Source organism: Phyllobates terribilis, unplaced genomic scaffold, assembly GCF_046119375.1.
Source record: "Phyllobates terribilis strain yellow unplaced genomic scaffold, ASM4611937v1 Scaffold_3__8_contigs__length_932513732, whole genome shotgun sequence".
Lineage (NCBI taxonomy): Eukaryota > Metazoa > Chordata > Amphibia > Anura > Dendrobatidae > Phyllobates > Phyllobates terribilis.
This window is the reverse complement of record NW_027362763.1, coordinates 868,827,655-868,854,297: the sequence shown is the minus strand read 5'-3', so window position 1 is coordinate 868,854,297 and position 26,643 is coordinate 868,827,655. Positions and strand designations below refer to the sequence as shown.

Below are 26,643 nucleotides of genomic sequence, written 5' to 3'. Positions count from 1 at the left end.
GTAGTCTTGCCTTTCATTGGACACACCTGCCAAACTAATTAGCACAGGTGTCTGCAATTGCTTACAGTGATATAAAGAGCCCTGACACACATCACCATCAATGAGTTTAACTGACAAACAAACAAATTCTTCCCTTATCACTCCTAAACACTTTTTGTATAATAATTTGGAACGCAGTGTACATGTGCTTTTCCACAAAACACCAGTGGTTCACGTAGTGAATCTTACAGTTCTAACTTGCCAACCGTGGTCTGTATGGAGTTGTTCAATAAAGGGCCCAAAATTAAGATAACATAGATGGGAGAGGTCTCTATGAATAGGAATTCCTAAGTATTTGATACCCTGTGAGGGCCAGGCAAAGGGAAAGTTGGACTGGATGGAATCCTATATGGATTTGGGGAGGGAGACATCGAGGGCCTCAGACTTCGCTGCATTGATTTTAAAATTTTACCATGTAACAAAGTGATCTATTTCAGCCATAACAGCATGGATGGATATATGTGATTGAGTGATATATACTAGGACATCATCAGCAAATAGAGAGCACTTGTACTCGGTGCCTCCCACCTCAATCCACCTAATATTGGGGTTATGGCGAATTGATGAGAGCAGGTGCTCCGTCACTAGGATGTATAAGAGAGGGGACAGAGGACATCACTGCCTTGTCCCATTGGTGATTGTGAAAGGTGATGAAAATGTTCTGACGCACCCCCTGGGCCTTGGGCCACCCGGAGCCGGACCCTTTTTGGTGGATGCTGGTGGTTGTAGTCTTCGTGGCGGCGACCCAGTTCCGTGGCTCAGGGCGGTCAAACCAGTGGCGGAACTATTTATGTGGTTTTCATGTTTAAATGTCCGACTACGCCACCCGTGGATTGCGGTCAGAGTGAACCGCCGCTACAGGGCAGACCACTGAGGCTGGTGTTGTGGGTGCAGCAGAGCGTAGCATAACTCCCCACGGGAGGAGTATAGCCTCAGGGCAGTGTATGCGGAGGATGGGGGTGATGGTGCAGGGCAGCAGCAGTAACGACACGGAGTCAGTGATGCAGTTCAGGGCCTTTACTCACAGTTCTTATTATCCAGACCACGTCTGCAGGTAACGGCTGCCCACGTCGTACTGTGCTCACCAGGTGAGGGGCTCAGACAACTCCCAGATAACTTTGGAGCACTTCACAGGACCCCCTTTGTGTGTCCTTTGTCTGGCCTTTCTTACCAACACTTCTGTCCGGCTGCCTCGGGCCTCCTCTTGGTAAACTTGGCGCCAGTTTCCCTGACCCTATGTGGTGCCTTCCTAGCGGGTGTAGCGAGGGGCTGCGCCACATAAAATGTCAGAGCCTCCGGTTTCTAGCTGAGGGTCGTTTCCTGCCTCCACTAGTTCGGGGACCGGTCTCCCCCTTTGGCCTGACCCCTCCACGCAGGTGGATTCGGGCGTGCGGTGGCGACTCGCCCGTCCGCACCCCTGGGATCCCTTCATTCCTCGTTCCTGGAGCCTTCTCCGCTCCTCTTCCTTCCTTCTCCCTCTTCCAGGCCTGGGCCTCTGTTACTAGGCCCGCCTCCGGAGCAGAGCACATGCAGAGCCCCTGCTCCCTGCCACTTCTGCTCAGACTTCTCTGCACTGAACTAAGATGGTGCCCACCTTTTATACTCCCTTCTCAATGCACCCAGGAACTGCTTCCTCCCTGCTCCTGCACTACAGGGTTCCCCTTCCTCAGTGTTCCCTCCCCCCACTCCAGCCAGGGACAGGGACTGTCGTGCCCATCTCAGGGGCATATTGGTCGCCCTGCCCCACGGCAATGTGGTGTAATGCATGCAGGTGTCGGGTCCTGATCCACACTCCATCCTTACCTGAGAGTGAGATATCACACCTCTGGGTGAGGTGCAATACGTCTGTAGCAACCGAGCCCTCAGGGTGCTACAGTTCCATTTATCTTCAGCCTAGGTGATGTATTGCGATACAGGGCCGTGATTTTGGCTATAAAAGGGTCCCCTAGACCCCTACCCCAAGCTTTTTAAGAGAATCATATATGGCGTGCCAGGAGACTCTATGGAATGCTTTCTCAGCATCCAACGAGAGTATCTAATTACAAATTTTTAACTGCATCTAGCCCAGGAAATACTTTGTGCCTAGTAGCAGTGTCTGCTAGTGAGCGGATTATCCCGGCTGTTAAGCAAGCTGCACCACCTGTAGTTTAGACACTTAATTTTTTCAAAGGAAATGCTTCGGGACCATGGGATACTTAGTGAAGAGCATCAGGAGGCACCCCAAGGCATAGGGGCTGGGACTGGCAGTAGGATGCCTTGCGGTGGACAGCCGAGCTCGATCCTTATAAAAGCTTTTTAACTGCAGCAGCTTTAGTGGACGCTACTGGAGCTGGAATTACCGCGGCTGCTGGCATGAGACTTGCCCTCCAATAGATCCTTGTAAATGGATTTAAAGTGTATTCATTCAAATTAGAGAGACAATTTAAATTAAAAAGCTTAGAGCTGCCTCCACCACAGGGGGGCTCGCTCGACCCACCAGCGGACAGGCACCAGTATTGGGAGAGGGGGGCTGGCCGTCAGGGTTCACCGTGGCTCTGGCACAAACCCGGCGACACGGAGGTGGCACGGGCAGGAGCGGACTGGCCGTGTCGGCTTCTCACTTTTTGGATTTTAGAAGGGCATGACATGCCTATATCTGTGTCTCCCCCTCCTTTTACTCCTCCACCTCTTTTATTTTCGCATGACTATATGTACTTGTCACTTTTCCATGTGTTAGTTATGTCTTCTGAGCAGTTTGTCAGCTTTTGGACACCTTTGAAGGTGTTTTCTATCTGTTTCTATGTGTTTTTGTTTGCCTGCCATTGGTTTTAACGGTTTTCGAAGGTGTTCGACGAACAGTTCAACGAACAGTTCGGCGAACACACGGGTGTTCGACGAACCGAACCGAACTCGAACACTACGGGGGTGGCTCAACACTACTCCTGAATGTGTCTCCATCTACTTGGTTGGCTGTAGGGGAAGAAGTGTTGCTTCTAATTATACTATTTATACTGTACTGAAATTGATGCCACTTGGGTGGTATTAGGCCCTAATTTAGGGAAATGTGAACACTCCTGATTGGGTCTCCATGTGCTGGGTTGGCTGCAGTGGAAGAGGTTTTGGTCTCCTTTACTATAGTTATACTCTAGTAAAAATATTTTTTTGGTGCAGATATTGTTCTCCACACAGGGGTACACAGACCTGATAAACTCAACATGGGTATATTAAGTAGACTGCATCTCAGCTTAAATTTGTTTGGGGCAGATATTCTTCTTCACATGGGGGAAAACAAAAGGTTGGGTCTGAGCAGCTTCCTGACCCTTGACTGTACTATACTTTCATCGCAAGAAGAAGAGGAGGGTGACTCTGAGGGCGAGGAATGGGATAACACATTGGATGATGATGAAGTTGCACATCCAACTTGGTGTGAACTCAGAGGCACGCAGCTGAGTAGTTCATCTGAGGAGGTGGAGGAGGAAGGCGAGGAGGTTACGTTGCGTCTTATGGCGCAGACACTGAGTGATGCAAGCACGAAGAGCACTGCATCCTTAGCCACGACCGTGGCAGTGACCAGCAGTGGTTGCAGGTCTGCAGCTCTCAGGGGCGGTAAGGGTTGCCTAGCCTGGGCCTTTTTTGAGACCGCAAACGATGAGCCAGCTCACATTATCTGCAAACTTTGCGATAAAAAACTCAGTAGAGGGAAAAAGTGCAATAATTTGACTACTACATGCATGAACCTTCACATGCACAATCAACATGCATTACTGTGGAAATTTCATGATAAAATGCGAACCAGCGGACCTCAACAACCATCAGCTGCCCCATCAACCACACCCACTGCTTATTCCTCCTCCTCTGTTTCCATGCCAAGTATTGGCATGCAGGTCTCCCATTGCAGAACCTCTGCTTCTGTACCTGCTCCAGTCAGGCTGAGGAGAGCCTGTCAGCTGTAACGGAAGCGGACATGCATGATGTGTTTGTTTCACCGAGCACACCACATGTTTCTCAATCCACCGTAACATGTCCCCCTGCACCTCACTCACAGTCCAACAGTTTGTCTGTTTCACCATACTCCGCCCTTTCTCAGCACAGAAGCCAGCTCTCTGTCCCACATTTGTGCTCACGTAAAAGATTGTTTCCTCCCACACATGACAAAGCTAAGAGGTGGAAATCCACAATCTCCATTCTGTTGGCCACGGAAATGGTGGCGTCAGGCCCTAATTTTTTGAACTATGAACACTCCTGTATGGTTGCTTTTTTACTGAGGAGGTAACTGGAGAACCTGGAGGAAACCCCCACAATCACGGGGAGAACATGCAAACTGCTTGCAGATGTTGTCCTCTATCATCATAAAGGAGTTAGCTCGTTGCTAGGAGACCGACCACCGCTGCTGTCTACCTTGCGAAAATTGTGTTTAAGCTTGCAAGGTGTCACAGGTTTACTGTGACAGAGAGGAGTCAGTCCTGCAGTCATTAAAAAGAAGCCTTTCACCTTCATATTAATCGATGCAGGGGTTAATCTGCTCAATTGTGAGCTCCTGGAAGCTTAACGTGATTTAGGCTCTCAACAGATTTGTCCCGTGCATCTCCCCTACTGTGATAACTCTGTGCCCAAACATATCAGACTGTCGCATACCCTGGAAACCTTGAAAAGGAAGCTGAAGACCCACTTCTTGTGACAAGCGTACAATCTGCGGTAAAAGCCTCGCTCCAGCATACTGCTGCACGACTAGCTGTACCCTGACCTACTGTATCCTCACCCATCCCTTGTAGATTGTTTGCGGGCAGGGTCTTCTCTCCTCTTGTACCAGTCGGTGACCCCTTTTGACATGTAAAGCGTCACAGAATAAATGTGGCTGCAATAGTAATAATAATTATAGTACTTGTACTCTGGGTCAATTGAAGGCACTTTCCTGGTGTCTACCCCAATTGATGTTCTTTGGCAGCTTTTGGGCCCGTTTGAAGGTGTTATGTATGCGTTTTTTTGTCCCCCCATTGAATGCTATGGCGTTTAGTAATGTTTGATGAACATTCGACAAATAAATCGGCGAATATTGCAAATTTGGCAGTCGTAATCCGAATCGAATATTGAAACATTCGCTCATCTCTAGTTGTAAAAGACCAATATTAGACCTGTGCACACCTGAATACTGCTGTTGTTTACCTCCTCTACTATCCATTTTCCATAGCCAAATAGGTTGAGGTTACATGGACAGTAATAAGGCTGTGTTTACTTTAAAAAGCTCAAAAAAGGTTCAATGCACTTCACAAATCAAAATTTTCTTAGAAAATTAAGCAAAGCTGGCAAATTTAAAAAATTATGCTTATCGATTTGCTCATCCTTCTGTCTATCTATCTATATGTATCTGTATACGCATGTATGTGCATATATGTTTACATATATGCTGTATATATACACATATATATTATTGTTTAAGCATAGTCTATATAGAGGTGTTGTAGTTTAAATTTGGCAAATTTGATATATTATATATCTACGTGTATTAGAAAAATATAAAGACGGTTTGCTTAAAAATGATTTGAGAAAAGTTAAATCATTTTTGAAAATTTTCTGTAGAATATCTAAATTCTTACAGAATACATATCTGATAATATTATTGAATTATAATACATAAAACAAAGTAACTTACCAACATTGCAGAGATTGATTAGGAAAATACACAATAAAATCAGGAGTATTTTCTTTTGATTTTGACCTTCACGCTTTTTTACTATGGTGCTGAAAGAGTCTTTGATGTAGATTGCAACTGATTTTTTTGCTGGTCTAGTTCTTTCTTCACTTTCATCTCCACCACTGTACTCTTCATAAAGCCTGCTGTATCTATGTACAGGCTTTGATTCTTGCAGCCAAATCAACGCATATAGTGCTCCAAAGAAATTACAGCCACAGTAGACACCAAAAACAATTGTAAATGTGCTATGTTCCAATAGAGTTCCACTGAGTAGAAAGCCAAATGTTCCTCCTAGAAATGTCATAGATTCTGCAATGCCCATTCGAAAAGTGCGGTTCATACTTTCTGTTATATCAGCTAAGTAGCTGAACACACTTAAGAACATGGAAACATGGCCTCCTGAAATCCCAACCAATGCAGAGGAAGCAAAGGTCCAGTACACAGTCATGCTTTTAACATAGTATATGACAATGTAGAGTGCTCCACTTGCAACAGAGAAAACACAAGGCAGTATCATTCCTACCCTACGGCTACCCATATCCGACCATGCACCAATAATGAGAGCTGGTAGAATTGACAAAAGACTCATAATGGCGATGTGGATTAACATTATGTACGATCCTCTGCTTTGAACAGCTTTGAATTCTTCATTATTTTCTTGAATATTTCTACATACAGAGTCACTGTATGCTTCCTGGCAAACCTGAAAAATAAACATAACTTAAAATGAGAATATAATATTGAAAATAAATTTTAAGAAACTTCTAATGAGGACATAACAATAGGTATATAAGACAACATAAACATATGTTGAATATGCTCATCTATAAAAGTTTAATTCCACCAAAATAGTTTAATGACTATAGCTTCTAGAATAGTAATATGAAACCAAGAGTATCTTCAAGACAACCTCAGAGGATATAAGGCAGAGGTCAATGCGTAAGCCTGATGAGAGGGGTAAGTGAAAAAAACTGAGCATACCACTAATAATTAATGATAAAGTTTATTACATCAATAATAATAAGCTGCAGTATATAATTAAGGTGAGCAAGAAGTATGGCTAATAACACGCATAGGAGAGATGGATATTCCCTAGGATTAGAGACAAAAAAGAGGTACCCTAAGTCTAAATAATAATAGTGGCTATAAGGTACAAAAAGTATATTATTTGATACTGAACACACACATAGATACTGTATATATATATATATATATATATATATATATATATATATATATATATATATATATAATATATTATATATATATATATACAGTACAGACCAAAAGTTTCGACACACCTTCTCATTTTAAGATTTTTCTGTATTTTCATGACTATGAAAATTGTACATTCACACTGAAGGCATCAAAACTATGAATTAACACATGTGGAATTGTATACTTAGCAAAAAAGTGTGAAACAACTGAAAATATGTCTTATATTCTAGGTTCTTCAAAGTAGCCACCTTTTGCTTTGATGACTGCTTTACACACTCTTGGCATTCTCTTGATGAGCTTCAAGAGGTAGTCACCGGAAATGGTTTTCACTTCACAGGTGTGCCCTGTCAGGTTTAATAATTGGGATTTCTTGCCTTATGAATGGGGTTGGGACCATCAGTTGTGTTGTGCAGAAGTCTAATGGATACACAGCTGATAGTCCTACTGAATAGACTGTTAGAATTTGTATTATGGCAAGATAAAAGCAGCTAAGTAAAGAATAACTAGTGGCCATCATTACTTTTAGAAATGAAGGTCAGTCAGTCTGAAAAATTGGGAAAACTTTGAATGTGTCCCCAAGTGCAGTTGCAAAAACCATCAAGCGCTACAAAGAAAGTGGCTCACATGAGTAACGCCCTAGGAAAGGAAGACCAATAGTCACCTCTGCTTCTGAGGATAAGTTTTAGTTACCAGCCTCAGAAGTTGCAGGTTAACAGCAGCTCAGATTAGAGACCAGGTCAATGTGTCTAGCAGCAGACACATCTCTACAACAACTGTTAAGAGTAGACTTTGTGCAGCAGGCCTTCATGGTAAAATAGCTGCTAGGAAACCACTGCTAAGGACAGGCAACAAGCAGAAGAGACTTGTTTGGGCTGAAGAACACAAGGAATGGACATTAGACCAGTGGAAATCTGTGCTTTGGTCTGATGAGTTCAAATTTGAGATCTTTGGTTCCAACCACTGTGTCTTTGTGCGACGCAGAAACGGTGAAATGATGGACTCTACATGCCTGAGTCCCACCGTGAAGCATGGAGGAGGATGTGTGATGGTGTGCTTTGCTGGTGACACTGTTGGGGATTTATTCAAAATTGAAGGCATACTGAACCAGCATGGCTACCACTGCATCTTGCAGCGGCATGCTATTCAATCTGGTTTGTGTTTAGTTGGACCATCATTTATTTTTCAACAGGACAATGACCCCAAACACACCTCCAGGCTGTGTAAGGGCTATTTGACCAAGAAAGAGAGTGATGGGGCGCTACGCCAGATGACCTGGCCTCCACAGTCACCAGGCCTGAACCCAATCGAGATGGTTTGGGGTGAGCTGGACTGCAGAGTGAAGGCAAAAGGGCCAACAAGTGCTAAGCATCTCTGGGAACTCCTTCAAGATTGTTGGAAGATCATTTCCGGTGTCTACCTCTTGAAGCTCATCAAGAGAATGCCAAGAGTGTGCAAAGCAGTCATCAAATCAAAAGGTGGCTACTTTGAAGAACCTAGAATATAAGACATATTTTCAGTTGCTTCACACTTTTTTGTTAAGTATATAATTCCACATGTGTTCATTTTTAGTTTTGATGCCTTCAGTGTGTATGTACAATTTTCAAAGTCATGAAAATACAGAAAAATCTTTAAATGAGAAAGTGTGTCCAAACTTTTGGTCTGTACTGTATATATAAATGTTTCTCTTACCAAAATATCTAAAATATTATGCAGTGCATGGAAATGAATGTGGCAGAGTACATACGAGCAACATCAAGGCTTATATAATGACTTAAATATTTCCATTAGTGTACAAAAATGTTCCATAATATAAAAAATCAGTACATAAAGTAGCACTTAAAGCAACAAAATATGCAGGAAGGGTATAGAGGCACTTATCCAAAACTTGCACAAAGAATTACATAAGTATGGCAAGTATACATAATATTTTGCAATGTAAACAGTTAATGTGCAAAACAGCAAAATGGTTAGATGTGCAAAATAGCATAATAGTAGTATGCAAATGCAATGTCAAAGTGCTAATCCAGTGCAAAGAAGAGGTCATAAGGAGGCATATTAGCCACATTATTCATTATGTATGGATGGTCTACATAACTATACAGGCATTAGAATTTAATTAAGGACCATACCTTGAGACATGATGTATTATCACAATGGAGAGGAGCATAGAGGAGGCGCACAAGCACCTCAACACGCATTTCACCACACTGGGCATCATTAGGAGGTGTGGGAAAAGTAAAATATGGCTACTATTTAAATGGTTGTGATTAATTAACAAATCTTGACCTCACAGTCATGATGCTCCGACCCCGTGATGACGCTGCCTGGCTCGCGCCATGCATGATAGGCGAGAGGATGACGTCATCGTGCCCATCACCACAGTAACTCCCATATCGCACATATGAGTGTGGTCACTGTCTATACAAATCGGCACACTCACCATCATGATGTCCCGCCCTCTCGATGTCATGGGCCGGTGCATACCACGGATGATGGGTAAGAAGACAACATCCTCGCGCCCATGGCAACGCAGCAGGTTAGGAATATTTTTAATATGTTAAAGTTAGGCATTTAATGATTGCATTTCAGATTAGAGATGTTTGTGGGTTAAACTGTGTCTAAATAATTGTCAATTTCCAGTGCATGTGCCATATTGTCATATCTCAGTTCTTCGAGCCACAAAAATCTATATAACACTCCCAACAAAGAAATAAAAGCTTTATTTATATGTTCCATTTTATTTCCAATGTTTCACTAGATTCACTATGGGAAAGCTTTATATTGTTTTAGTGAAACAGCACTTACAATGTATGAGTGACTTGTGTGCATCATGTATGTAATGTGTGAATGATGTGTGTGCATTCTAAATGTAATATATGAGTGATATGTGACTCATGTACGTCAAGTGTGAATTACGTGATTGGATCATGTGCCTGATGTGTGAGTGATATGTGTGCATCGTGTATGTAATGTGTGAGCATTGTGCATGTAATATGTGATTGAAATGTGTGCTTTAAGTGTTTTAATATGTAAATTACATTTATGTATCATTTCACTAATGTGAGAGTGGCAAGTGCTGCATGTATCACTGTTTAGAGAGCCAATGAACATGCAGGGATTGCCTGCCACGCACTGTAATGCCGTAGCCATGTTGGTTATGGGCATTACAGTGACTGGCTGGCTGCACAGCGTCATCAGGTCTATATAAGAGCTGGCGCCGCTATGCTTGTTACAGTCTAAACTGGAACCAGGCAGAATAGGGAGAGGTTCTGCTGCGTCAGTGAGAGATTTACTTGTTTATAGTTAGTATAGGTATTCCACAACATATATACTGTATATACAACTGAACTAACAGTCCTTCTGAGGACTAATCCAGCTGCATATATTCAGTGGTGATAGCAGGAGTAAGGCAGGCAGGCAGGCAGTGTATGTGGCAGACTGAAGTGCATATAGTGCAAGAGGGTCCATTGAAGTCCTGTCTGCTGCTGCTGTATTAATTATAGATATTTGTAGACATAGCCCCAGATATCAGGGGGCAGGCAATTTTTTTTTTATCTTAATCCTGGTTATTTGCTTAAAAATCAATCCAGGGTACACCATTTTTCTGCTCCATTTGCTTTTTAGCACTGCAGAATACTGCCAGATCTGTTCCATATTTCAGAGATAAAAATCCAGAAATTTGAACTGAAAATATTGGCCTCCTTTTCCTTTCTGTTGCAGTGTGTCAGACAAGCTATTCACACTAGGTGTCTGTGAAGAATAGTATTAGTAAATTATAGGCCTGCTATTTAAAGCCGTGGTTCTCTGTCAGACATATCACCTATAAGACTGTTCCAAAATCAGCCATTTCTTACATTTACATTGTGTTGCAGTGGGTCAGTCAAGCTATTCACACTAGGTATCTGTGTAGAATAATATTAGTAAATTACAAGACTCCTATTTAAAATCGTGGTTCTCTGTCAGACGTATCACATATAACTGCGTTCCAAAATCAGCCATTTCTCATAAACATGGAAATTATTGTCCTACCTTTTACAATGGGCAAGGTGAGTGGCAAGGGATGGGAAGTGGACAGAGAGCAGATAATGATTCCAGTCACTTTGCCACCACCCTGTCTTCCACACGGTCAAGTCTCAGTATCCGTGAGTCTGGATCGCATATTCCTCACCCTGATCCTCCTTTTTCCCACCATGCCGAGTGCCCGGAGACAACTGATCCCACACTTGGACACTCAGAAGAGCTGTTCACTATTCCATTTGTAGATTAGGGCCTGTCGCCCGACCAGCTTCAAGCGAGTCAAGAGGAGATCGCGTGTAGCAATGCCCAAATATTGGAGCAACCACGGTCATAAGAAGGCGACGGTGGGAAAGTGCAATTACTGTCGCAAGAGGTGGATGATGATGATGAGACACAATTGCCAGAAAGTCAGGAGGAGGACCAGTGTGCGAAATTGGAAAACGAGGTGGTGGATGATATAGTAACTGACCCAACCTGGCAGGGGGACATACAGAGCGAGCACAACAGCACACAGTGGGAGGGAAATATAGAACCACAACAGTCAGGAAGAAGCAGTTTGGTGGCCACAGACACAAGTCAGGACAACTGTTAAGTCTCCAGGAGTCTGGTTATTTTTTAAAGACTCTGCAGATATCCCTGGAAAGGCCATTTGAACCACCTGCCAGGCCAGCATCAGCAGGGGTAGCAAAACTAGCAGCCTGATCACCATCAGCAAGATATGGCACATGGCAGCAAAGCTCCCGACTCAGTGGGCCAAACCCCAGGGTCCAGCAGCAGTGTTTTCGGGTGACACCACTGCTTGTTCTGCTATTGTGCATGCATGCCAATCCCCTGTCCATGGCGCATGCCAAGATGCCTCCCGCCCTGCACCTGTCATTGCACACTTTCAAGTAGCACCATCAGCAAGCATGTCCACATTTTTGTCCCAGCGCAGCGTTCAGTTGTCCCTTCCCCAGTCCTTTGAACGCAAGCGCAAATACGCAGCCAATGCCCCACAGACCACGCCACTAAATTCACACATTTGCGCTCGAAATGTTGCATTTTAGGCTCGTGGAGATGGAAGCTTTAAACAATCTGATGGCAGCGGTTGTCCCTCTGCACTCGGTCCCCAGCCACCACTATTTCTACCGGTGTGCCGTCCCCGCATTACACAAGCACGTGTCCCACAACATTAGCTGTGCCCTCAACAACGCAGTTGTTGGTAAAGTCCACCTAACCATGGACACGTGGACAAGTGCTTTTGGGCATGGATGGTACATCTCACTGGCTGCACACAGGGCTAACATAGTGGAAGCCGGGACCCAGTCAGACCTTGGGACGGAACACGTCCTCCCGACGCCGAGGATTGCAGGCCCTAGGACAATCAGGGTTGCCCCCACATTCTACAGCTCCTGCACCTCCTCCTCCTCCTCTTCAGCCTCCATCTCCAAAATGACCACATCAGTCGCAAGCTGGAAACACTGCAGCACTGCCTCGGCCAAGAGGCAACAGGTTGTGCTGAAGCTAATATGCTTAGGTGACAAACCGCACAACGCTAAAGAGTTGTGGACAGCTCTGAAAGAGCAGGCAGATCTGTGGCTGACACCGCTGACCCTACAGCCAGGCATGGTGGTGTGTGACAATGGCCGGAACCTGGTGGCGGCTCTGAGGTGAGGCGAGCTCACACTCGTACCATGCCTGGCCCATGTGCTTAACCTCATGGTTCAGCGATTTCTTAAAACCTACCTGGGTCTGTTGGATCTGCTTATCAAAGTACGCTGCCTGTGTGCCTATTTTAGAGAGTCAGCTACAGCTTCCGCCGCCCTTGCCGTGCTTCAGAAAAGTTTGCATCTTCCAGTTTACCGACTAATCTGCGAGGTCCCCACACATTGGAACTCTACATTGCAGATATTGGGAAGGATTTGTGATCAGAAGAGGGCAGTTGTTGACTAACAGCATCAACAAGGTATTCAGTTCAGACTTCATACATAAGACCTCAGGAGGGGACATGGATGTCAGACATATGTGCCATCCTCCAAAACTATGAGGACTCCACCAAGATGGTGACCGGCGATGACGCCATAATTAGCATCACCATCCCGCTTCTCTTTCTTCTGTAACGCTCTCTGCTCACAATTAAAAAGGATGCAATGCAGGCAGAGCACGATGAGATGGAGCAAGGAACCATACAGGGTGATTCCACACAGCCCAGCCTCAATTCATCCCAATGTGGATTGGGTGACAATGAGGAAGAGGAGGAGGAAGAACAGGAGCTAGTTTCCTGCGCTATAGACAGTACTACCTGCACAACTGTCATACCGACTGTTCAACGTGGATGACCTGAGGAGAGGGAGGAGGAGGATGAAGAGGAGGATGAGGAGGAGAGCATAGTCAGTTGTCCTCTTGGTGAGGACACAGGAGTCTTGCCTGTTAGCCGTCTGTCTCACATGGCTGGGCTTATGTTATGCTGCCTTTTCCGTGACCCTCACATTGTCCAAATTTTGGGTGACAGTCATTACTGGTTGCTGACACTTCTAGAGCCACGCTACAAGGAGAATTTATTGTCTCTTATTCCCGTGCAGCACAGGCCTAATAAAATAGTGCAGTACAAGAAGGCCCTTGTTGCGGAATTATTAAAAATATTCCCATCTGAAAACGCTGGTGGCAGAGGTCACAGTTGGACAACCAAGGAGTACAGGCGAGAGAGAGACAAATGCAATCCAGCAGAGTCAGGGGAACTTTGTCAAAGTTCTGGGACAGTTTTCTCAGACCCTCCCATCTCACAGGCCCTGAGGTGCAGGGCACCCTCCCAAGGAGGGAAAAGTTTCTGAAGATGGTGATGGAATACCTTGCCGACTGTACCAACATCTGTGATTCCTCTGTGCCTTATAATTATTGCATATCCAAAGTGGACACTTGGCTTGAACTGGCTCTCTCTGCATTGGAGGTCCTGGCCTGCCCTGCCACTAGAGTTTTGTCACAGCGGGGTTTTAGTGCCGCTGGCGGAATTATAACTGATAGGCGCATCCGCCTGTCAACTGAAAATGCTGACAGGCTGACTCTTATAAAAATGAACAAGGGCTGGATTGGGTCAGACTTCTCAACACCACTGAATGATAGCACCATAACATAATCTCAAATACAGTTTTTTTTCGGGAAGGTCTAATTCTGTTCCCATGCACCTCTGTCTTCATACCCAGACATGGCTATATGCTTCCTTATTTTGTCTATTTGCTCTTGTCCTCCTCCTTCTCATTCTCCACATCCTCCTCCACATCACCACCATATCTACCATATCACCATATTTACATCTCTTTCAAGGGACAGTGGAGTTCCTCCAAATTTTCGGCAGCCGTTGCATTCACTGATTTGGCAAACAGAATGGGAGACCCACTTCCTAATAATGGAAACATTGTTTTCAGGATGCCCTCCGACCTCTACGTCTCTTGCAAGGGGCATTCGAGTTTCTCCAAATTTTTGGCAACTGTTGCATTCACTGCATAGGCAAACAGTATGGGAGACCCACTTCCTAAAAATGGAAACATTGTTGTCAGTAGGCCCTCTGACCTCTATGTCTCTTGCAAGTGGCATTGGAGTGCCTCCATATTTTTGGCAGCCATTGCATTCACTGCATAGGCAAACAGTATGGGAAACCCACTCCTTTTTAGTGGGAACATGTCATATTCGTTAATCTAGCCCTGCTCCATGTGTCTTTAAATTGTTAATAGGGTTTTTCCTAAATTTTGGCAGCCGTTGGACTCACTGCATACCTCTTTCTGGATAGCAGACCCTCTCCTTTATAATGGGAACATGTTGTTACAGTGGCCCTGCTCTATGTGTGTTTAAATTGTTAGTGGGATTTTTCCTAAATTTTGGCAGCCGTTGCACTCACTGCATACCTTATAACTGTATAGCAGACCCGCTCCTTTCTAATGGGAACATGTCGTTACTGTGGCCCACCTCTATATGTCTTTAAATTGTTATTGGGGTTTTTCCCAAGTTTTAGCAGCCCTTGCAGTCACTGCATGGGCATTACCACTATAGGAGACCAACTCCTTTATAATGGGAACATTTTTTTTACTGAAACCTTCCTCTATGTCTCTTCAAAGGGGTATTGGGATGTGTCCAAATTTTTGGAAGCCCTTGCAGTCACTGCATATGAAATAACAGTATAGGAGACCAACTCGTTAATAATGGGAACAGCAAAGAATAGCCTGCTGATGGCTCTCTAACAATAGCGAGGGCCGAATGCTGGCCCTTTAAGAAGAGTAAGGGCTGCCTGATGGCCCTATAGAAATAGGCTTGGAGACTTTCAGAGACCCTACATCATAAATGAAACAGGATGTGTCTGAAAATGTGTCACACACAACATGGCCAGATAAGGTTGTAAAATGTTAAAATGACATTTCCAGGTGAATGCTTCGGTTGAAAGCAATGCATAAGTGCAAAAACACATCAAAAACACTACGTGTGAACATAGCCCAAGATTTGGAGGAGCATTTTTGTTCTTGGTTATTTATTTTGCCTTATTTACAAGTCATTATCCTGGAAAGGATGTTCCTTAGCATATTTCCCAGGAAAATCCATTTTGGTTTCGTCTTTGTTTGTTTTATTGTGAGTCCGTAAAAGTGGCGTAATACCTCTGAAAACGTTGTTGACAACAGTAACCTGGGAGTCTGAAATGCTTCCATGGGTCTTCCCCATGCTGTTCCCATGTCATTTGAGCACTGTTCCCATCGATTTAGCCAATTTTTAGGCCCTCTGCAGACCGCCTGGGGGAGCCGCCTGAAAAATGCTCGAATTTCCCATAGACTTACATTGGGCTCGTTACTCAGACGAAGCAGTAGAGCTTTGCAATTTGCTCGATGCAAGCAACGAGTACACGAGCATTTTAGTGCTCACTCATCACTAGCTCTAATATCTTACAATTTCAAAAGTCCGAAAATAAATCATTAACTTAGCCACAGGATTAGAGCATAATATTTTATTTATTTAATATTGAATAAAAACATGTCGTGACTAGTGTTGAGCGATACCTTCCGATATCAAGAAATATCGTATCGGATTGGATCGGACCGATACTCAAAAAGTATCGGATATCGCCGATTCAGATACCGGAAACCAATGCAAGTCAATGGGACACTAATATTGGAATGAAAATAAACCCATTCTTTCCTTGTAGGTTAATTCTACATGAAGTAAAACAACTAAGGATAATGTAGAATGTATTATGCGAAAAGCCGGCAATTCATCAGCGGCATACACCGGTACCTGACAATTTACAACAGAAAGAATAGAGCACCACACATAGATTAGATAGATAGAAACATGTCAGTCACATATATATGAAGTACAGTGACAGTGTTGCTTACTGTACTTGTCATTTAGTGTAAAGGATTTATTAAAAAAAATAATAGTGTTTTCATGCACCGTCTCTTTAAAAAAGCCGACCGGCAATTCAGCATCTGTACCCGACAATTTATAACAGACTGAATAGAGCTTCACACATAGATTAGATAGATAGAAACATGTCAGTCACATATATATGAAGTACAGTGACAGTGTTGCTTACTGTACTTGTCATTTAGTGTAAAGGATTTATTAAAAAAAATAATAGTGTTTTCATGCACTGTCTCTTTAAGAAAGCCAGCCGGCAATTGAGCATCTGTACCCGACAATTTAGAATAGAAGGAATAGAGAATCATACATAGATTAGATAGATAGAAACATGTCAGTCACATATATATGAAGTACAGTGACAGTGTTGATTACTGTACTTGTCATTTAATGTTAAAATAAAGGATTTATTTAAAAAAAAATTGGCGTGGGGTTCCCCTTAATTTTAGTCTCTAGCGGAGGTAAAGCAGACAGCTGGGGCAGATGTTTGAAGCCTGGGAAGGGGGTAATACCCAAGGAGCTTCCCAGGCTACTTATATCAGCCCCCAGCTGAATACCTAGCCTTTACTAGCTGTTAAAATGGGGGACCCCCCCAAAAAAATGACGTGGGGTCCCCCCTAATTTAATAGCTAGCAAAGGCTAGGCAGACAGCTGGGGGCTGATATTAATAGCCCAGGAAGGGAGCCATGAATATTGGCCCCCTCCCAGGCTAGAAACACCAGCCGTCAGCCGCCCCAGAAATGGCGCATCCATAGGATGCGCCAATTCTGGCACTTAGCCTCGCTCTTCCCACTGCCCTGTAGCGGTGGCAGTGGGGTAATAGGGCTGGGGTTGATGTCAGCTTATAATGCCAGCTGACATCAAGCCCAGGTTAGTAATGGAGAGGCGTCTATAAGACACCCCCATTACTAACCCCATAGTCAAAGTTAAAAAAAAAACACAAGCACCCAGAATAAAGTCCTTTAATTGAAATAAACACACAATTCTTTATTGTTCTAAATTAAACCATACTTACCGTCATGCCCATTCCAGCTGAAGCCAACGATCTCCTGCAATAAAAGAAAAATGATAAAGCAACCTCATCCTTACCTTTCGATGGTTCCCAGGACAGCTCCAGCTCTGCTACATCGAGATGACAGGCTGGACCGCAGCAGAACGCTGCCATCCAGCCTGTCATCCCGCGGACACTGAGAAGCGCAGGCATGCTTGCGCTCCTCAGTGTCTGTCTGTGACGGCATCCAGATGAGCCGACAATGAACTCGGCTCACCTCATGCACGTCACTGACAGCGTGGGAGAATTCTCCTGCACTCAGCGCTTCAGCGTGAGAATTCTCCCACGCTGTCAGTGACGTGCATGAGGTGAGGTCATGTCCAATGAACTCAGCTCACCTCATGCACGTCACTGACAGCGTGGGAGAATTCTCCTGCACTCAGCGCTTCAGCGTGAGAATTTTCCCACGCTGTCAGTGACGTGCATGAGGTGAGCCGAGTTCATTGGACATGACCTCGGCTCATCTGGATGCCGTCACAGAGAGACACTGAGGAGCGCAAGCATGCCTGCGCTTCTCAGTGTCTGCGGGATGACAGGCTGGATGGCAGCTTTCTGCTGCGGTCCAGCCTGTCATCTCGATGTAGCAGAGCTGAAGCTGTCGTGGGAACCATGGAAAGGTAAGGATGAGGTTGGTTTATTATTTTTCTTTTATTGCAGGAGATCGTTGGCTTCAGCTGGAATGGGCGTGATGGTAAGTATAGTTTAATTTAGAACAATAAAGAATTGTGTCTTTATTTCAATTAAAGGACTTTTTTCTGGGTGTTGTGTTTTTTTTAAATACTTTACTAGAAATTCATGGTGGTCATGTCTAATATTGGCGTGACCCCATGAATTTCGGGCTTAGGGCCAGCTGATAATGCCAAGCTGGCCTTAACCCCTTTATTACCCAGTGAGCCACCACACCAGGGCCCTGGATGAGTTGGGTACAGCGCCAGAAGATGGCGCTTCTATGAACGCGCCATTTTCCTGGGCGGCTGCGGACTGCAATTTGCAGCGGGTGGGGCCCAGAAAGCTTGGGTCTCCCTGTGCTGCAGATTCCAGCCCCCAGCTGCCTAGTTGAAATTCATGAAATAATTAAGAAAAAATGGGCTTCCCTATATTGTTTTGTCCGGCCAGGTACAAATAGGCAGCTGGTGGTTGGGGGCAGCCCATTCCTGCCTGCTGTACCTGGCTGGACCCAAATATAGTGCGAAGCTCCACGTCAATTTTTTTTTAATTATTTCATGAAATAATTTTTTAAAAAAAGGGCTTCCCTATATTGTTGTGTCCGGCCAGGTACAAATAGGCAGCTGGTGGTTGGGGGCAGCCCGTTCCTGCCTGCTGTACCTGGCTTGACACAAATATAGGGCGAAGCCCCACATCAATTTTATTTTTAATTATTTCATGAATTTCCTGAAATAATTAAAAAAAAATTGACGTGGGGCTTCGCACTATATTTGGGTCCGGCCAGGTACAGCAGGCAGGAACGGGCTGCCCCCAACCACCAGCTGCCTATTTGTACCTGGCCGGACACAACAATATAGGGAAGCCCTTTTTTTCTTTATTATTTCATGAATTTCATGAATTAATTAAAAAAAAAAATACGTGGGGCTTCTCCCTATTTTTGTGTCCAGCCAGGTACAACTAGGCAGTTGGGGGATGGAATCTGCAGCGCAGGGAGGCCCAAGCTTTCTGGGCCCCCCCCGCTGCAAATTGCAGTCCGCAGCCACCCCGGAAAATGGCGCGTTCATTGAAGCTGGATGCTGTACCTGGCTGGCATACAAAAATATAGCAAAGCCCACGTCAAAATTTTTGGGAAAAATTAATTCAAAAATAAATAATAATTTAGGGACTGCATCTTTATTAACTCCTCAAATGTCATTTAGTGTTAAAATAAAGGATTTATTTAAAAAAAAAATTGGCGTGGGATCCCCCATAATTTTAATCTCTAGCGGAGGTTAAGCAGACGGCTGGGGCAGATGTTTGAAGCCTGGGAAGGGGGTAATACCCACAGAGCTTCCCAGACTACTAATATCAGCCCCCAGCTGAATACCTAGCCTTTACTAGCTATTAAAATGGGGGACCCCCCCAAAAAAATGACGTGGGGTCCCCCCTATTTTAATAGCTAGCAAAGGCTAGGCAGACAGCTGGGGGCTGATATTAATAGCCCAGGAAGGGTGCCATGAATATTGGCCCCCTCCCAGGCTAGAAACACCAGCCGTCAGCCGCCCCAGAAATGGCGCATCCATAGGATATGCCAACTCTGGCACTTAGCCTCGCTCTTCCACGCTGCCCTGGTGCGGTGGCAGGGGGTAATAGGGCTGGGGTTCATGTCAGCGCCAGCTGCCATGAAGCCCAGGTTAGTAATGATGGGCGTCTATAAGACACCCCCATTACTAACCTACAAAGTGTTAAAAAGAAAAAACACACTACACCCAGAAAAAAATAATTTATTTGAAATAAAACACACCATTTTATTTAATTCTTAGTTTACTAAAAAAAAAAAATAGTTACCTGTCCACGTTCCAGCGCTGATCTCCCATGCACAGCTGTCACATCTGGAGATGGTGACAGCTGTGCATGGCTGCTGTAAGCTCACGCTGCCGGGAACACGTCCGCTCCCGGCAGCGGGAGCCACTGATTGAGGTCACCGGAGTGCATTCAGGCAGCGCAGCTCCGGAGACCTCCTTTACGGCACTGCTGTACCGTGGGAATTTCTCACGATACAGCAGGGCCGTAAAGGAGCTGACCGGAGCAGCGCTGCCTGAACTCCGGTGAACCCGCTTATGCAATGACGGGGCTGCTTTACGGCACCGTCATTCTAGCGGCGGCAGCGGTTCAGAGCGGTCACATTCTATGTGGCTGCTCTGAACTGGAGATCTTCGTGGGACACTCGTGGACTGCTACGGAGGGGTAAGGATAAGGTTGTGGTTTATTATTTTATATTTTATTACAGGAGATCGATGGCTTCGGGGAATTAGGTGTCTAGGTGTAGTTTTTTATTTTTTACTTTATTTTAGGTGGCGATCGGCGGGGACAGGTAATGTATAAACTAATTTATTGTAGGTAACCACTGGCCACCAATGACATGTATTTAAAATTTATTGGGGACACAGTAGGGCAATTTAAATAGCAGGAACAGGCTGATGGGAACTACTGCTCCCATCGAGCTGATCCTGCTGGCACGAGTGGACCGGGGACAGACATAGGCCGATGGGAGTAGTAGTGTTACATCGGCCTATGTCTGCCTGCACGCACACACCCGCACACATCGCACAGACACAGCGCACACCCGCACACACTCGCAGACATCGCACAGACACCGCGCACACCCGCACACATCGCACAGACATCACGCACACCCACACACACCAATCATGACGGGCTGATGGTCTGGGAGGTGAGGCTGACCTGTGTGGCTGTGGGAAAGTTCATGTGAGTTCATGCAATGCAGTCAAGCATGAACTCACATGAACCCTCTGAGGGCACCGCGGCTACTTCAAATGAACAGCTGATCGGCATCACCTGATACCTCAGCTGTTCATTTGAAATAACCGGCGGGAAAGCGCAGCACAGAACGGGAAAGCCGGGGGTGAAGTCTTTTCACTGCCGGCTTCCCCGCCCGGGTCCTTCGCTCCCCGCTCCTTGGTGCTGTGCTCCCCGCCCGGTCCTAACTTACGATTGGGATTGGAGGTGGCGAGGGGAGCGGAGGATCGGGGTGGGAGGCTGCGGGGAAGCAGTATGGGGCCGTGTGATTGTTTAAAAGCCGGCGGCTTTTTACAGCCCGCTGGCTTTTAAACAATCAGGAGAATTCTCCCACGCTGGGATGGCATTCTGATGACAGGCTGGATCTCAGCTGAGCGCTGCCACCCAGCTTGTCATCCTTCAGAGACACTGCAGAGCGCAGGCATTATGGGAACTTCTGATTCCGGTATTCGATATTGTAAAAGTATCGGAATTAAGTATCGGAATTCCGATACCGCGAATATCGGCCGATACCCGATATTTCAGTATCGGAATGCTCAACACTAGTCGTGACATAGCAATGGCATGCCAGAATTATAAGCGGGTAAGCGACTCAATATTTAATAAAGAAGATTTTATGCTTTACTCTTTTGGCTGGACTAAAGATGTATTTTTGGAATTTCATTATAATGCCACACAGGAGCATGGATCATGGTGAGGATTAAGCTTATCTATACCTGGTGAGCTGGTTAATTATTATTTTTTTTTTAATTTTAAAAGCTTTGCATCCCTCTGAAAGATTTTTAATAATTTTTGACTTTTCAGAGTCAGTTAAATCTCTTTTTTGGCCCATTTTGCCTGAGTTAAAAAAGCTGCCAAACAATCCAGATTATGGATGGTAATAATTTAGGTCACCCCATCCATCATTGCTCAATTAGACATCTCTTGATTTGCTTCAAACCAATAATCATTCACGTTTATACAGTACAGCTGGAAAATAAGCATAAAAATGATAATGTGGTCAAAATACTCACTTGCCTAAAAATTATGCACACAGTGTATATATTACATATATAGTCTGACAGAGCAATTTGCATATTTACATTTTTACCATGTTAAAACATTTCCAATGCTGACATTTTAGTGTTTTAATATTCTTTAATGAAAATGTAAACTGCATACATCAATTGTTTTTTTAATCCTCACTGGTAACTGTTTCTTTGCTAAGGCAAATATTTAATATTATCCCCTGTAGACACATGTTACTAATTGTGGTTTATCCTAAAACAATTATTTTATTCACACATAATTCACAAAGTCTATTAGAATAATAAACATACAATATGCATTACCGTAATTGCCAATATGCACCAGTATAATTTGTTCATATGTTCCAAAAGGAACATTGCTTAAATAGGCATTTAGAGAAGACTCACATAAACTATTTATTTTACAGATTAATCTTTGTACAATATGGATTTATTCGAACAAACCTGAAATTGATATAGTGATCCCAGAACTATCTAACTACTTTCCAAATTCTATATGAAATGTGAAGAATACACATAATGTAACTATCGAATATCTGTGAATAAAAATAATTAATCTTTAAGGAAATAAAATTATTATTTTGCTAGAAATGAGTAAATCTTTTGAAATTTGAGTAAGCTAGCTTTGACAAAATTTTCCTAATATTACATATACTACAAAGCATTTCATCCCCCTGAAAGACATCTATAACACTCTAAGGTCTCTTAGGACTGTGCTCAACCTCTTTTAAACGCTTTAATAAAAAACATCATAAATCCTTATTCAAATATCCGATTTTCTGACGATTTTCTCATGAGAAAAACAGATTATTTTGATCAGAGTTTAATCAGACTTTGATCAGAGTTTGATTAGAGTTTGATCAGAGTGTGGTCCAAGTATCAACCATTTTTCTTGTACGTGGAGGAAAAAATGTTTCTCCACCTTCTCATTTCTGATAGTTCATAAAAATTGGACCACATTCAGATGTCATCCAAGTGCAGTCCAATTTTTCATGGACCCTTTGATTTGCATTGACGAATTTGATACTACCCTAGGATCAAAATTGGACATGTCTCTGAAAATTTCCACGTACCACACAAATTCACAAATGTGTAAATGGCCCCATAGACTTTCACATGTATGAGTGTGATCCATGAAAACCACAAATAGTACTCATACAAGAACATTGAAATTAGGCTTTACTAATGACAAAATAATCTTAATGGAATTGTGGTAAATTGCATCTTCAGGAGTGCCTTGCTCACAGTCTTAAGTCTCATTCTTTGCTAGGGTTATTGCGCTCCTGATGACTAACAGTTTAAAATAGCAGCATGGTCGTGCAACTGGTTCAAACTGAGCTATTTCCCAAGCTACTAGAAGAGGCAGCTTAGTCTCTGTGCCATAAGACAAGCTCAAGAGTACTGAATCTGGTTGGAGTTAGTGATCCGACAAGCTTTAGAGCAGTGCAAGTATGCTCTAAAGCATAGAATCTGCTTGTTCTTTACCTCAGTAAATAACCAGGCTGGAATTGTGGAGTAGCTGGTAATCTAAGCAAAAGCTATACATTATTTTGTTTTCATAAGCAATTTGCAATTTTACCCATTAATGAATTTGAGACAATCCTTTCAACATTATTGACTATGGGTAAATGGATGCTAAGTGGTAATATCCAACAGTCTTTTTAATAACACACAGCACAAATAGATTTTTTATGCTTTTTAAAATGTAAAATTAGTTAAAAAAAGATTTATGTCTTTTTGGTACAGATGCCTTTGGTTCTAACAGGTGATGGTCTAAAATGATCCCTTTTTGGGATCAGCATCTGATTTGTTTTTAAAAAAAAATTAAGAACCAATATCTTTTTAACAATGTGTGCAAATATGATCCATTTTTTGCGAGTAGCATTAGGTTTGGTTTTTGGAAAGTGAAGAAGCAATGGTTATTAAAAAAGGTTCCCAGACATTATCCCTTTTTTGTGAGTAACTTCAGGTATATTTATCCTGTGCAGGCAATATGCTACAGCTTATAATAACATTGGTATCAGTTGTAGGTGAATGAAAATTCATACTGATCCAGGTCTGATTCATTTTGACTAAGGTAAGATTTTTCCATACTTATAGAGAGCAATCTAGTCTGCTTGTTGTCACAAAGTCACTTGCTGAGCTGAATACCCTCTCTAACAGTGGACTAGATGCTGGACATTACAGTACTCCAATTGAAAATAATGCCACTTTTTGCCACTAGTGCAATCTGCTGACCCAGAAATCCCTAGGGTTGGGGCTCAGGATATCTGCTCGAGAAAGGACATAGTCCAGGTATGCTGGTAAGCCTAAGACACAGCAGAAGATTACGTTTCTGTTCTATCGTGTCATAGAGTAGGTGAAATAAGTATTGAAGACGTTACCAATTTTCTAAGTTAATATATTTCTAAAGGTGATATTGACATGAAATTCTCAATTGATTTCGGTAACAAACCATCCAATCCACAATGAAGACACTCTTTGAAATTTATTTTAAACCTTGTACAAAAGCCTTTGTTGGTGAAGACAGGTTCAAGATTCCTCCCTGTAAGGAGAAACTAGTTGCATGCATTGCTCAGGTATGACTTTGGCCCATTCATCTTCATCATCATCATCATCATCATCACTGACGGACTCAGCTGACAATTGTCTTATTTTAGGAAATGTACTGAGTTCTTAGCCTCTCATTCCTGATTACTAGCTCTTGATTTGCTCTGACTCTATTTACTTGGCTCCTACTACCAGCTTTCCTACATGCACAGCTGATGGAGTAACCAAGACAGCTAGATGTTTGAGTCATGTCCTTCTTATCCTCTTCTTACTGCTCATACAAGTACAAAGGGTGACATTTGTAACTTTTTAAAAAGTCACTAAATTTGGTACAATTTCACTCCAATCTTCCCTGGTGTATTTTTGAGTAATTTATTATTTTGGTGCAATTTTTGTCACTTTTGTTGCCCAAAGTTGCAAAAACAGTTCAGGACAGGAAGAAAGCCCATATTTTACTTTGTGTTAAATTGATGAATCACGTGCAACATTTGGAGGCAAAAATGGGAACTTTTAGCACAAGACAAAAAAGGAAAGTTACTTAAAAACCCCTCAAATGATGAATTCGGGCCTGTGTGTTACGATGGCAGAGGATGAGAGGTGGGCAGAACACTGACTCAAAATTTTGGCCTTACTGTCAGAGATGACAAGATTCACCAGTTTATATGAATACATTAGGTAGCCAAAACGAAACAGGAATACTTAAAAAGTTTTGGTTCTCTCGGACCTTGTTTACACTAAAATTCTGTAACTATAAAAACATATATCAGAAAGGTGGTTGCTGATGCAAAATAATATATGATTTGAAAAAAATGGAGACAATTTATATCTCTATAATCCTATGGACCAAAAATTAAAGCAACATCAAAACGCCATAATTTTCATAATTGCTTTATACATATGAAAATGTGCAGACATACATCCATAAGGCATATGTATATATATTACAATGACCAATGGGAACAAGTGTGATGGGGAGTACATTTCTCATAAGTTACAGTCTCATAATATGCAGATAAAGCAGACAGGCAGTTTGGTAGCAGGAGCTGTGTATTTTCCCTGCTCCATTTAGCCTCTTTAGGTGTTCATGATGACTCTGACTAACCGTTGTAATGGTCAGATATGGTATGTAAGGGCAGAAAGTCCAGAAGTGGAGGGCTCTTACTCTTTCTGCTCTTGGAAAAACTGTTGTGAGTAAAGCAATTGTTTTGTTGCGAGCTGTGGACTAGACCCAGCTCAGTTAGGACTTAGATTGTTTAGTTAGACTTTATTAGTTAGTTAGCTAGGATTGATTTAGCATTAATTTGCATTTGTTTTGCTCTTGTATGGAAACCATAAAACTGGTTGAGGCCAGTTGCACCAAATCTGCCTTGTGTGAATTGTGCCCTGGAATGCTTAAAGTGCCAGTCCAGCCTAGGAGATGGCAATCCCATGAGCTAATTTCCAATTATAATAAAGAATAATAATGAAAAAATATAATTGCATAAATAAATTAGACCAAAGATAAACAAGAAATATAATGGACAAGCTCATAATTACATGTATTAGTGGCTATGTTTAGGTAAGTGGATCAAAATAAATGAATTAATTATACCAATTATTTTTTATGTTTCTAATATTGTTTTCTTTTCCATTTTGTCTCTGGTCTTCTCTTCCATCTATCCCTAATCGCCATTTACGTGTAACTATAAACTTGTCTGTTTTTTCTGTATCCTTTCCGTCATGCCTCTTGGGGCATGGGACTAGAATACAAGGACTTCATTTAACCCATATTCATTGCTATTGCTACCTGTGACTAATTTTATATTTTTAATTTTCTTGCTGTATGATTGTTATTATCTTTCAAGCAAATGATACTTAGTCTCATTATTATTTTTTTCATCACTTTTTCTGTTTTGCTTTATTTTTATTCTTGTTTTTACATATACATAGCTGCTAATGCAGTATACCAAGCTTTACATGGTCTCACAAGCTTATTGATTCCATAATATCCCATTTCAGTAAAGTGCAAAGTAAATACATAATTAAAGATGTAAAATTAATTGTGAAAATATAAGTAGGTATAATGTGCCCTGTCTGGGACTTACAGGGACGAAACCGGAGAGATCACACAATATCTCACCGTTACCATCACTACTCACTACAGAGGTAAAAGCAAGCGACCAGTGAGCGTAGGGCATCACACCTCTGGATGTGGAATATGTGTTTACACCCCCCGTACGGTCACTGTC

At 43.0% G+C, this 26,643-nt stretch overlaps 1 protein-coding gene across 1 annotated transcript in view; it reads right to left on the bottom strand.

The window, feature by feature from the left end:
- Window positions 1–26,643, bottom strand: part of LOC141257730 (proton-coupled folate transporter-like) — a 1,024,054-nt gene that overhangs the window by 818,569 nt on the left and 178,842 nt on the right. The window contains exon 2 of the mRNA XM_073672629.1: window positions 5,669–6,413. Coding sequence (XP_073528730.1) covers window positions 5,669–6,413 — 745 coding nt within the window. The remainder of the gene's footprint in view (window positions 1–5,668; window positions 6,414–26,643) is intronic.